Here is a 14907-nt window from a genome sequence, read left to right on the forward strand (position 1 = left end):
CGCCTTCTCAGTTTTTTGCAGGCGGGTTTCTCGGCAGGACTACGACTGGGTTCACTAAAGGTGCAGGTCTCTGCTCTTTCGGTTTTCTTCCAGAAAAAATTAGCCTTGCTGCCAGAGGTTCAGACTTTCTTTCAGGGGGTTCTACGGATACAGCCTTCGCCCTCCGACAGCACCATGGGACCTCAATCTCTTTTCTGCAGTCTTCGTTGTTTGAGTCGGCGGAGATTAAATATCTCACCTGGAAGGTGGTCCTTCTCCTGGCTTCGGCCAGGCGGGTGTCTGAACTTGGGGCTGTCTTGTCGACCTCCTTACCTGGTGTTACATGCGGATAGGGCCGAGCTCCGTACTCGCATGTCTTTTCTTCCTAAGGTGGTGTCCGATTTTCACATCAATCAGCCACTTGTGGTTCCGGCCCTCTCGGGGGACTCTCCAGATTCAAGATCTATGTGGATAGGACTTTGGCTATTTGGAAGTCGGACTCTTTAATTTGTTCTATACGATGCTGCCCGCCGTGGTTGGCCGACTTCTAAGCAGACTTTGTCCCGATGGATTCGGCTGACCATCAGCCAAACTTATTTGGCAGCTTCTCTGGAACCTGTCTTCAATTTCAGCACACTCTACGCGCTCTGTGGGGCCCTCTTGGGCGGCTGTCCGCGGGGTCTCCAGGACTACTTTGTCGGGCGGCTACTTGGTCGGGCCGACATAAGTTTGTCAAATTCTACAGGTTTGACACTTTTTTGCGGCCTCTGCATCAGGTTGGCCGAGCGGTTTTACAGGACTCTCAGCGCTCTCCCTCCCGTCTTGGGAGCTCTGAGACGTCCCCATTGTAACTGCGCTCCAGTGGCCCCTAGTGGATGAAGGAGAAATCAGGATTTTGGTACTTACCAATAAATCCCTTTCTCCGATTCCACAGGGGACACTGGACGCCCACCCAGCGCGGTTTCCTCCTTTTTCGCTTAACAGTTCGCAGGTCACGGTGACTGCTTGTTTGGTTCAGGTTAACCTTTTGTTAGGTTAGGTTTCCAGGTTTGTTTCGTGTTATCCTGGTTTACATGGCGGTAACCTCCTCTACTTTAACGTTAGTTTATTCCAGCTCTCCTCGGGCACATTTTTATGTAGCCTGGCTTGGAGGGGGGACATAGAGGAGGAGCTAGCCACGGTGTTACATTGTAACTGCGCTCCAGTGTACCCTGTGGAATCAGAAAAAAGGGATTTATCGGTAAGTACCAAAATCCTGATTCTACAACAGCTGGAGAGCCTTAGTCTCATGAATAGGCAGTGGGAGGGGCCTAGGTGTTATTGCGCCATCCTAGTGGCTGTATCTGATGTCATGATAGAGAAGTCTGATCTGTAGAACATAGACAAGTATAAGATGGTCTATTACCACTAGATAACGGCAGGGGTATATATGTATGATGCTGCAGATCCGGACACACTGATCACATTATAGAATCCCCTATATAGAGCACCTCTCGCCTGCTTCTGTCCGGCCAGGATAAGTGACTGCCTTATCCTGTATGTCTTAGCTCCATGTATTGCTTACACTAACCAACATGGCTGCAGCGCCTGGTGCCCTGTGTGGAGTTACCGGACGGTTCTGATCTCATTTAGTATTCTCTCTGCCATTGCCTGTCCTGCCCGGTGTAATCCTATGTAGGCCGGTCCTGACCTGGATCCTGCATAGGAAGGGCCAGTAATGCAGCTGCTGATGACCCTGGCCAGTTGTATCTCCATGCTCTGTATTGCTTGTGTCGTGTCCACAGAATGAGTGTACAATGCAGGAAGTGCCTGGTAAGCGGAGTCCTATTGTGGAGAGCACCATATAACATTGTTATAGTCACTATGTAAATGGTTCCTCTGCTCATTGGCATCAGGCTCCTGCTCTGGTAGAAATAATTCCTATTGAGCCTCAATGTTACCTCCTCTGTTGCAGGCCTCTCCTCCAAATGCCCCTGTGACTGATGCCCCCGCTGAATGATCTCATCAGAGACTGCATCTGTCATCAGGTAATACTCTTCTCTTGCTGGGGGCTTCTCATGTGTCAGGGACTTGTGGTGGTTGGAGTTTTCCATTATAGGTAGGGCAAATAATCTCATGTTTGGTGCGAAGTCTCTTGTGGTGGATGTGGCTTATGTGGTGCACTTGTGGTGGGTGTGGCTTCTCATGTGTCAGGGACTTGTACTGGGCGGTGCTTCTCATGTCGTGTACTAGTGGTGGGTTTGGCTTATGTGGTGGGTGTGGCTTCTCATATGTCAGGCACTTGAGGTGGGTGTGGCTTTTCTGGTGGTGCACTTGTGGTTGGTGTGGCTTTTCTGGTGGTGCACTTGTGGTGGGGATGGCTTTCCTGGTGGTGCACTTGTGGTGGGGTTTTCCATTCTGGGTAGGGCACATAATCTTATGCTTGGTGGGATGTCTCTCTTTAGTTGTGGGCTTGTGTTGGTTGGGGCTTTTGGTGCCGGGTAGGGGCTTGTCTTGCTCTCAGTGCTGATGACGTGGGGTTGCTGCCTTCACTCAGACTCCTATTTTTATCCCCACAGGTGCTGTGGATTTCTTCCATCTTACAGCTGCACAGATATTTGGGAATAACATAGATTGATGAGGGGAGAGTGCTCGCCTCCTCTGGCACAGTGTGGGGGAATTGTTTGCATTTTGGGACACATGGGATTTATTGCACTTATGTGTAGTAGTAAAGATGGAACAGAAGAATATGTGTGCTTTGTCTTACTGCTTTACACACACATGGGAGCACTGGGTATAGGACTTCTGCCGATCTGTCATAGGGTCTACCTTTCCCAATATACAGAGATGTACCTGTCCTCACTCCCCTGACTGCCTGGCTATAGGACTTCTGCCGATCTGTCATAGGGTCTACCTTTCCCAATATACAGAGAGCTGTACCTGTCCTCACTCCCCCTGACTGCCTGGGTATAGGACTTCTGCTGATCTGTCATAGGGTCTACCTTTCCCAATATACAGAGCTGTACCGGTCCTCACTCCCCTGACTGCCTGGGTATAGGACTTCTGCTGATCTGTCATAGAGTCTACCTTTCCCAATACTGAGCTGTACCTGTCCTCACTCCCCCTGACTGCCTGGGTATAGGACTACTGCTGATCTGTCATAGGGTCTACCTTTCCTAATATACAGAGAGCTGTACCTGTCCTCACTCCCCTGACTGCCTGGATATAGGACTTCTGCTGATCTGTCATAGGGTCTACCTTTCCCAATACAGAGCTGTACCTGTCCTCACTCCCCTGACTGCCTGGGTATAGGACTTCTGCTGATCTGTCATAGGGTCTACCTTTCCCAATACTGAGCTGTACCTGTCCTCACTCCCCCTGACTGCCTGGGTATAGGACTACTGCTGATCTGTCATAGGGTCTACCTTTCCTAATATACAGAGAGCTGTACCTGTCCTCACTCCCCTGACTGCCTGGATATAGGACTTCTGCTGATCTGTCATAGGGTCTACCTTTCCCAATACAGAGCTGTACCTGTCCTCACTCCCCCCTGACTGCCTGGGTATAGGACTTCTGCTGATCTGTCATAGGGTCTACCTTTCCCAATACTGAGCTGTACCTGTCCTCACTCCCCCTGACTGCCTGGGTATAGGACTTCTGCCGATCTGTCATAGGGTCTACCTTTCCCAATACTGAGCTGTACCTGTCCTCACTCCCCCTGACTGCCTGGGTATAGGACTTCTGCCGGTCTGTCATAGTGTCTACCTTTCCCAATACTGAGCTGTACCTGTCCTCACTCCCCCTGACTGCCTGGGTATAGGACTTCTGCCGATCTGTCAGGGTCTACCTTTCCCAATATACAGAGCTGTACTTGTCCTCACTCCCCTGACTGCCTGGGTATAGGAATTCTGCCCATCTGTCATAGGGTCTACCTTTCCCAATATACAGAGAGCTGTACCTGTCCTCACTCCCCCTGACTGCCTGGCTATAGGACTTCTGCCGATCTGTCATAGGGTCTACCTTTCCCAATACAGAGCTGTACCTGTCCTCACTCCCCCTGACTGCCTGGGTATAGGACTTCTGCCGATCTGTCATAGGGTCTACCTTTCCCAATATACAGAGCTGTACCTGTCCTCACTCCCCCCTGACTGCCTGGGTATAGGACTTCTGCTGATCTGTCATAGAGTCTACCTTTCCCAATACTGAGCTGTACCTGTCCTCACTCCCCCTGACTGCCTGGGTATAGGACTACTGCTGATCTGTCATAGGGTCTACCTTTCCTAATATACAGAGAGCTGTACCTGTCCTCACTCCCCTGACTGCCTGGATATTTGACTTCTGCTGATCTGTCATAGGGCCTACCTTTCCTAATACAGAGCTGTACCTGTCCTCACTCCCCCTGACTGCCTGGATATAGGACTTCTGCTGATCTGTCATAGGGTCTACCTTTCCCAATATACAGAGCTGTACCTGTCCTCACTCCCCCCTGACTGCCTGGGTATAGGACTTCTGCTGATCTGTCATAGAGTCTACCTTTCCCAATACTGAGCTGTACCTGTCCTCACTCCCCCTGACTGCCTGGGTATAGGACTACTGCTGATCTGTCATAGGGTCTACCTTTCCTAATATACAGAGAGCTGTACCTGTCCTCACTCCCCTGACTGCCTGGATATTTGACTTCTGCTGATCTGTCATAGGGCCTACCTTTCCTAATACAGAGCTGTACCTGTCCTCACTCCCCCTGACTGCCTGGATATAGGACTTCTGCTGATCTGTCATAGGGTCTACCTTTCCCAATATACAGAGCTGTACCTGTCCTCACTCCCCTGACTGCCTGGGTATAGGACTTCTGCCGATCTGTCATAGGGTCTATCTTTCCCAATATTGAGCTTTTACTGGCTTCGCTCCCCCTGACTGCCTGTATGTAACGTGAGGTGGGACTGCACATGTATGGAGTAGTGTGATATCTGGGCAGACCAGACTATACAGCAGACTCTGCCTTGGAACGGATCGTGAAGTAGACTGCGCTCTCCTAGAAAGGTGCGGGGAACAGGAGACTTGTACAAAGCTCGTTTCCTCTTCAAGGTCCATAGCTATCAACAGGGATTTCCTTGTTACATTATACATATGGCCTTGGTACATAGCTGGTCTGCAATGGAACCTTAGCTAATAGGCTAGTGTTGACCAGGCGCTCACCTCTCCATGCTGGCTGTAGGCCTAGTAAGTGGGGAGAGCCAGGACTATGGCACAGCATCCAGCAACAATTGGGGTGACCTGTTTCCTGTCCTCTTGGTTGGGTCTTGTCTTATGAAAATCCGTCAAACATTTTATTAAGATTTTAATTTGCACAGCAAAAATATATACATTTATACATAATATACTTAATGTGATATTACACTCATTGTACAACAGAAAATGTACAGTGCTGGCTCTAGCGTAGTCTATATGGTGTGCTGCCTTCTTGGTGTTGACCATTTGGGTCGCTTATGTTCCATGTGTGTTGAATGCACTGTCTGGGTCCTCTGTGGACCATGGCTGATGAGCAGTAAGTGTGTTGGCTGTCTGGGTCCTGTGAGGACCATAGCTGATGAGCAGTAAGTGTTGGCTGTCTGGGTCCGCTGTGGACCATGGCGGAGGGGTAGTAAATGCACGGTGTGTCTGGGTCTTGTGTGGACTATGGCTGATGAGCAGTAAGTGTTGGCTGTCTGGGTCCTCTGTGGACCATGGTGGAGGGGTAGTAAATGCACGGTGTGTCTGGGTCTTGTGTGGACTATGGCTGATGAGCAGTAAGTGTGTTGGCCGTCTGGGTCCTGTGTGGATTATGGCTGATAGGTGCTATATGTTGGCCTGGAGCAGTCTGCTCTGTCTAAAGATAAGTGTTGATGGGAACTACAGAACATATGGGTAGGTGCAATAAATAAAAATGGCTCATAAGAGTAAGTAGAAGAGCTATATAATCTGTCTACCCTGTACTGTTCCACAGTAGGAGATGCAGGCTGCAGTAGGCTTGTGTTGAAGGGTGTATGTGTTCCTTGCAGGCCATTGCTTTCCATGTGAATGTTCACACCACACAATGTGGGAGCTGGTGCTATTACTACATATTTTGGAACACCGCAATAAGTTCGAAAGCTGCAATTTCACACACAAATGTAACAAAGGACACTGGGGCAGATGTATTAACCTGGAGACGGCATAAGGAAATGATAAACCAGTGATATGTGCAAGGTGATAAAGGCACCAGCCAATTAACTGTTAATTTACGTATTGGATCTGATTGGCTGGTGCATTTATCACCTCCTTATGCCTTCTCCAGGTTAATACATCTGCCCCACTGTCCTGAGTCTTCTTCCTCCTGGGGTGCTGGTATAAGAGAACAAGAATGTCATGGCCTGTTGGTAGCGGTTCTCATGCCTCATCTCCACCGCCAAGGCTGTCTAACTCCGTGCTGGCCTTTACTTCATGGTCCAACAGTGATGGATTCCGTCTCCGAAAGGCATGAGCAATTTCCTCAAACGATCGGCCCCGTGTCTCTGGTACGCGGAAATAGGTGAATATGAAGAATCCCAGCAGTAACATAGCAAAGAGGAGAAAGGCGTAGGGGCCACAGAGATCCTGCAAAAGCAGAGGCTTGTTAGTCATAGTGCTGCGTCCCATTCCACACCCAACGCCCTTCCTGTCCTCCGTATATGATACAGGTGTACAGTGCCTCTGTGGTATCTCTCAGGGTCCATCCATACTGCTGCTCCCCATTCCACACCCAACACCCTTCCTGTCCTCCGTATATGATACAGGTGTACAGTGCCTCTGTGGTATCTCTCAGGGTCCATCCATACTGCTGCTCCCCATTCCACACCCAACACCCTTCCTGTCCTCCATTTATGATACAGGTGTACAGTGCCTCTGTGGTATCTCTCAGGGCTCATCCATACTGCTGCTCCCCATTCCACACCCAACACCCTTCCTGTCCTCTATATATGATACCACAGAGGCACTGTATACCTGTATCTCTCAGGGTCCATCCATACTGCTGCTCCCCATTCCACACCCAACACCCTTCCTGTCCTCCGTATATGATACAGGTGTACAGTGCCTATGTGGTATCTCTCAGGGTCCATCCATACTGCGGGTTCCCATTCCACACCCAACCCCCTTCCTGTCCTCCATATCTGATACAGGTGTACAGTGCCTCTGTGGTATCTCTCAGGGTCCATCCATACTGCGGCTTCCCATTCCACACCCAACACCCTTCCTGTCCTCCATATCTGATACAGGTGTACAGTGCCTCTGTGGTATTTCTCAGGGTCCATCCATACTGCTGCTCCCCATTCCACACCCAACACCCTTCCTGTCCTCCGTATATGATACCACAGAGGCACTGTATACCTGTATCTCTCAGGGCCCATCCATACTGCTGCTCCCCATTCCACACCCAACACCCTTCCTGTCCTCCATATCTGATACAGGTGTACAGTGCCTCTGTGGTATCTCTCAGGGTCCATCCATACAGCTGCTCCCCATTCCACACCCAACAACCTTCCTGTCCTCCATATATGATACAGGTGTACAGTGCCTCTGTGGTATCTCTCATGGTCCATCCATACTGCTGCTCCCCATTCCACACCCAACACCCTTCCTGTCCTCCATATATGATACAGGTGTACAGTGCCTCTGTGGTATCTCTCATGGTCCATCCATACTGCGGCTTCCCATTCCACACCCAACACCCTTCCTGTCCTCCGTATATGATACCACAGAGGCACTGTATACCTGTATCTCTCAGGGCCCATCCATACAGCTGCTCCCCATTCCACACCCAACACCCTTCCTGTCCTCCGTATATGATACAGGTGTACAGTGCCTCTGTGGTATCTCTCATGGTCCATCCATACTGCTGCTCCCCATTCCACACCCAACACCCTTCCTGTCCTCCGTATATGATACAGGTGTACAGTGCCTATGTGGTATCTCTCAGGGTCCATCCATACTGCTGCTCCCCATTCCACACCCAACAACCTTCCTGTCCTCCATATATGATACAGGTGTACAGTGCCTCTGTGGTATCTCTCAGGGTCCATCCATACTGCTGCTCCCCATTCCACACCCAACACCCTTCCTGTCCTCCGTATATGATACAGGTGTACAGTGCCTATGTGGTATCTCTCAGGGTCCATCCATACTGCGGCTTCCCATTCCACACCCAACCCCCTTCCTGTCCTCCATATCTGATACAGGTGTACAGTGCCTCTGTGGTATCTCTCAGGGTCCATCCATACTGCGGCTTCCCATTCCACACCCAACACCCTTCCTGTCCTCCATATCTGATACAGGTGTACAGTGCCTCTGTGGTATTTCTCAGGGTCCATCCATACTGCTGCTCCCCATTCCACACCCAACACCCTTCCTGTCCTCCGTATATGATACCACAGAGGCACTGTATACCTGTATCTCTCAGGGCCCATCCATACTGCTGCTCCCCATTCCACACCCAACACCCTTCCTGTCCTCCATATCTGATACAGGTGTACAGTGCCTCTGTGGTATCTCTCAGGGTCCATCCATACTGCTGCTCCCCATTCCACACCCAACAACCTTCCTGTCCTCCATATATGATACAGGTGTACAGTGCCTCTGTGGTATCTCTCAGGGTCCATCCATACTGCGGCTTCCCATTCCACACCCAACACCCTTCCTGTCCTCCATATCTGATACAGGTGTACAGTGCCTCTGTGGTATTTCTCAGGGTCCATCCATACTGCTGCTCCCCATTCCACACCCAACACCCTTCCTGTCCTCCGTATATGATACCACAGAGGCACTGTATACCTGTATCTCTCAGGGCCCATCCATACTGCTGCTCCCCATTCCACACCCAACACCCTTCCTGTCCTCCATATCTGATACAGGTGTACAGTGCCTCTGTGGTATCTCTCAGGGTCCATCCATACTGCTGCTCCCCATTCCACACCCAACAACCTTCCTGTCCTCCATATATGATACAGGTGTACAGTGCCTCTGTGGTATCTCTCAGGGTCCATCCATACAGCTGCTCCCCATTCCACACCCAACAACCTTCCTGTCCTCCATATATGATACAGGTGTACAGTGCCTCTGTGGTATCTCTCAGGGTCCATCCATACTGCTGCTCCCCATTCCACACCCAACACCCTTCCTGTCCTCCATATCTGATACAGGTGTACAGTGCCTCTGTGGTATCTCAGGGTCCATCCATACTGCGGCTTCCCATTCCACACCCAACACCCTTCCTGTCCTCCATTTATGATACAGGTGTACAGTGCCTCTGTGGTATCTCTCATGGTCCATCCATACTGCTGCTCCCCATTCCACACCCAACACCCTTCCTGTCCTCCGTATATGATACAGGTGTACAGTGCCTCTGTGGTATCTCTCAGGGTTCATCCATACTGCGGCTTCCCATTCCACACCCAACACCCTTCCTGTCCTCCGTATATGATACAGGTGTACAGTGCCTCTGTGGTATCTCTCAGGGCCCATCCATACTGCTGCTCCCCATTCCACACTCAACACCCTTCCTGTCCTCCATATCTGATACAGGTGTACAGTGCCTCTGTGGTATCTCTCAGGGTCCATCCATACTGCTGCTCCCTATTCCACACCCAACACCCTTCCTGTCCTCCGTATATGATACCACAGAGGCACTGTATACCTGTATCTCTCAGGGCCCATCCATACTGCTGCTCCCCATTCCACACCCAACACCCTTCCTGTCCTCCGTATATGATACAGGTGTACAGTGCCTCTGTGGTATCTCTCATGGTCCATCCATACTGCTGCTCCCCATTCCACACCCAACACCCTTCCTGTCCTCCGTATATGATACAGGTGTACAGTGCCTATGTGGTATCTCTCAGGGTCCATCCATACTGCTGCTCCCCATTCCACACCCAACAACCTTCCTGTCCTCCATATATGATACAGGTGTACAGTGCCTCTGTGGTATCTCTCAGGGTCCATCCATACTGCTGCTCCCCATTCCACACCCAACACCCTTCCTGTCCTCCGTATATGATACAGGTGTACAGTGCCTATGTGGTATCTCTCAGGGTCCATCCATACTGCGGCTTCCCATTCCACACCCAACCCCCTTCCTGTCCTCCATATCTGATACAGGTGTACAGTGCCTCTGTGGTATCTCTCAGGGTCCATCCATACTGCGGCTTCCCATTCCACACCCAACACCCTTCCTGTCCTCCGTATATGATACCACAGAGGCACTGTATACCTGTATCTCTCAGGGTCCATCCATACTGCTGCTCCCCATTCCACACTCAACACCCTTCCTGTCCTCCATATCTGATACAGGTGTACAGTGCCTCTGTGGTATCTCTCAGGGTCCATCCATACTGCTGCTCCCCATTCCACACCCAACAACCTTCCTGTCCTCCGTATATGATACAGGTGTACAGTGCCTATGTGGTATCTCTCAGGGTCCATCCATACTGCTGCTCCCCATTCCACACCCAACAACCTTCCTGTCCTCCATATATGATACAGGTGTACAGTGCCTCTGTGGTATCTCTCATGGTCCATCCATACTGCTGCTCCCCATTCCACACCCAACACCCTTCCTGTCCTCCATATATGATACAGGTGTACAGTGCCTCTGTGGTATCTCTCATGGTCCATCCATACTGCTGCTCCCCATTCCACACCCAACACCCTTCCTGTCCTCCGTATATGATACAGGTGTACAGTGCCTATGTGGTATCTCTCAGGGTCCATCCATACTGCGGCTTCCCATTCCACACCCAACACCCTTCCTGTCCTCCATATCTGATACAGGTGTACAGTGCCTCTGTGGTATCTCTCAGGGTCCATCCATACTGCGGCTTCCCATTCCACACCCAACACCCTTCCTGTCCTCCATATCTGATACAGGTGTACAGTGCCTCTGTGGTATTTCTCAGGGTCCATCCATACTGCTGCTCCCCATTCCACACCCAACACCCTTCCTGTCCTCCGTATATGATACCACAGAGGCACTGTATACCTGTATCTCTCAGGGCCCATCCATACTGCTGCTCCCCATTCCACACCCAACACCCTTCCTGTCCTCCATATCTGATACAGGTGTACAGTGCCTCTGTGGTATCTCTCATGGTCCATCCATACTGCTGCTCCCCATTCCACACCCAACACCCTTCCTGTCCTCCGTATATGATACAGGTGTACAGTGCCTCTGTGGTATCTCTCATGGTCCATCCATACTGCTGCTCCCCATTCCACACCCAACACCCTTCCTGTCCTCCGTATATGATACAGGTGTACAGTGCCTATGTGGTATCTCTCAGGGTCCATCCATACTGCTGCTCCCCATTCCACACCCAACAACCTTCCTGTCCTCCATATATGATACAGGTGTACAGTGCCTCTGTGGTATCTCTCAGGGTCCATCCATACTGCTGCTCCCCATTCCACACCCAACACCCTTCCTGTCCTCCGTATATGATACAGGTGTACAGTGCCTTTGTGGTATCTCTCAGGGTCCATCCATACTGCTGCTCCCCATTCCACACTCAACACCCTTCCTGTCCTCCGTATATGATACCACAGAGGCACTATATACCTGTATCTCTCAGGGCCCATCCATACTGCTGCTCCCCATTCCACACCCAACAACCTTCCTGTCCTCCATATATGATACAGGTGTACAGTGCCTCTGTGGTATCTCTCAGGGTCCATCCATACTGCTGCTCCCCATTCCACACTCAACACCCTTCCTGTCCTCCATATCTGATACAGGTGTACAGTACCTCTGTGGTATCTCTCATGGTCCATCCATACTGCTGCTCCCCATTCCACACCCAACACCCTTCCTGTCCTCCGTATATGATACAGGTGTACAGTGCCTATGTGGTATCTCTCAGGGTCCATCCATACTGCGGCTTCCCATTCCACACCCAACACCCTTCCTGTCCTCCATATCTGATACAGGTGTACAGTGCCTCTGTGGTATCTCTCAGGGTCCATCCATACTGCGGCTTCCCATTCCACACCCAACACCCTTCCTGTCCTCCGTATATGATACCACAGAGGCACTGTATACCTGTATCTCTCAGGGCCCATCCATACTGCGGCTTCCCATTCCACACCCAACACCCTTCCTGGCCTCCATATATGATACAGGTGTACAGTGCCTCTGTGGTATCTCTCAGGGTCCATCCATACTGCTGCTCCCCATTCCACACCCAACAAACTTCCTGTCCTCCATATATGATACAGGTGTACAGTGCCTCTGTGGTATCTCTCAGGGTCCATCCATACAGCTGCTCCCCATTCCACACCCAACAACCTTCCTGTCCTCCATATATGATACAGGTGTACAGTGCCTCTGTGGTATCTCTCATGGTCCATCCATGCTGCTGCTCCCCATTCCACACCCAACACCCTTCCTGTCCTCCGTATATGATACAGGTGTACAGTGCCTATGTGGTATCTCTCAGGGTCCATCCATACTGCGGCTTCCCATTCCACACCCAACACCCTTCCTGTCCTCCATATATGATACAGGTGTACAGTGCCTCTGTGGTATCTCTCAGGGTCCATCCATACTGCGGCTTCCCATTCCACACCCAACACCCTTCCTGTCCTCCATATCTGATACAGGTGTACAGTGCCTCTGTGGTATCTCTCAGGGTCCATCCATACTGCTGCTCCCCATTCCACACCCAACACCCTTCCTGTCCTCCGTATATGATACCACAGAGGCACTGTATACCTGTATCTCTCAGGGCCCATCCATACTGCTGCTCCCCATTCCACACCCAACACCCTTCCTGTCCTCCGTATATGATACAGGTGTACAGTGCCTCTGTGGTATCTCTCATGGTCCATCCATACTGCTGCTCCCCATTCCACACCCAACACCCTTCCTGTCCTCCGTATATGATACAGGTGTACAGTGCCTATGTGGTATCTCTCAGGGTCCATCCATACTGCTGCTCCCCATTCCACACCCAACACCCTTCCTGTCCTCCGTATATGATACAGGTGTACAGTGCCTATGTGGTATCTCTCAGGGTCCATCCATACTGCGGGTTCCCATTCCACACCCAACCCCCTTCCTGTCCTCCATATCTGATACAGGTGTACAGTGCCTCTGTGGTATCTCTCAGGGTCCATCCATACTGCGGCTTCCCATTCCACACCCAACACCCTTCCTGTCCTCCATATCTGATACAGGTGTACAGTGCCTCTGTGGTATTTCTCAGGGTCCATCCATACTGCTGCTCCCCATTCCACACCCAACACCCTTCCTGTCCTCCGTATATGATACCACAGAGGCACTGTATACCTGTATCTCTCAGGGCCCATCCATACTGCTGCTCCCCATTCCACACCCAACACCCTTCCTGTCCTCCATATCTGATACAGGTGTACAGTGCCTCTGTGGTATCTCTCATGGTCCATCCATACAGCTGCTCCCCATTCCACACCCAACAACCTTCCTGTCCTCCATATATGATACAGGTGTACAGTGCCTCTGTGGTATCTCTCAGGGTCCATCCATACTGCTGCTCCCCATTCCACACCCAACACCCTTCCTGTCCTCCATATCTGATACAGGTGTACAGTGCCTCTGTGGTATCTCTCAGGGTCCATCCATACTGCTGCTCCCCATTCCACACCCAACAACCTTCCTGTCCTCCATATATGATACAGGTGTACAGTGCCTCTGTGGTATCTCTCAGGGTCCATCCATACAGCTGCTCCCCATTCCACACCCAACAACCTTCCTGTCCTCCATATATGATACAGGTGTACAGTGCCTCTGTGGTATCTCTCAGGGTCCATCCATACTGCTGCTCCCCATTCCACACCCAACACCCTTCCTGTCCTCCATATCTGATACAGGTGTACAGTGCCTCTGTGGTATCTCAGGGTCCATCCATACTGCGGCTTCCCATTCCACACCCAACACCCTTCCTGTCCTCCATTTATGATACAGGTGTACAGTGCCTCTGTGGTATCTCTCATGGTCCATCCATACTGCTGCTCCCCATTCCACACCCAACACCCTTCCTGTCCTCCGTATATGATACAGGTGTACAGTGCCTCTGTGGTATCTCTCAGGGTTCATCCATACTGCGGCTTCCCATTCCACACCCAACACCCTTCCTGTCCTCCGTATATGATACAGGTGTACAGTGCCTCTGTGGTATCTCTCAGGGTTCATCCATACTGCGGCTTCCCATTCCACACCCAACACCCTTCCTGTCCTCCGTATATGATACAGGTGTACAGTGCCTCTGTGGTATCTCTCAGGGCCCATCCATACTGCTGCTCCCCATTCCACACTCAACACCCTTCCTGTCCTCCATATCTGATACAGGTGTACAGTGCCTCTGTGGTATCTCTCAGGGTCCATCCATACTGCTGCTCCCTATTCCACACCCAACACCCTTCCTGTCCTCCGTATATGATACCACAGAGGCACTGTATACCTGTATCTCTCAGGGCCCATCCATACTGCTGCTCCCCATTCCACACCCAACACCCTTCCTGTCCTCCGTATATGATACAGGTGTACAGTGCCTCTGTGGTATCTCTCATGGTCCATCCATACTGCTGCTCCCCATTCCACACCCAACACCCTTCCTGTCCTCCGTATATGATACAGGTGTACAGTGCCTCTGTGGTATCTCAGGGTCCATCCATACTGCGGCTTCCCATTCCACACCCAACACCCTTCCTGTCCTCCATTTATGATACAGGTGTACAGTGCCTCTGTGGTATCTCTCAGGGCTCATCCATACTGCTGCTCCCCATTCCACACCCAACACCCTTCCTGTCCTCTATATATGATACCACAGAGGCACTGTATACCTGTATCTCTCAGGGTCCATCCATACTGCTGCTCCCCATTCCACACCCAACAACCTTCCTGTCCTCCATATATGATACAGGTGT

The 14907-nt window shown here is 51.0% G+C and overlaps 1 protein-coding gene across 2 annotated transcripts in view; it reads left to right on the plus strand.

The window, feature by feature from the left end:
- Positions 1-2706, plus strand: part of YBX2 (Y-box binding protein 2) — an 83353-nt gene extending 80647 nt beyond the window's left edge. For both annotated transcript variants that reach the window (XM_063950430.1, XM_063950429.1), the window contains exons 9-10: positions 1934-2006; positions 2538-2706. In XM_063950430.1, the coding sequence (XP_063806500.1) occupies positions 1934-1978 (45 nt within the window). In that variant the 3' untranslated portion in view covers positions 1979-2006; positions 2538-2706. The remainder of the gene's footprint in view (positions 1-1933; positions 2007-2537) is intronic.
- The last annotated feature ends 12201 nt before the right edge of the window (positions 2707-14907 follow it).

Source organism: Pseudophryne corroboree (genome assembly GCF_028390025.1).
Source record: "Pseudophryne corroboree isolate aPseCor3 chromosome 6 unlocalized genomic scaffold, aPseCor3.hap2 SUPER_6_unloc_3, whole genome shotgun sequence".
NCBI lineage: Eukaryota > Metazoa > Chordata > Amphibia > Anura > Myobatrachidae > Pseudophryne > Pseudophryne corroboree.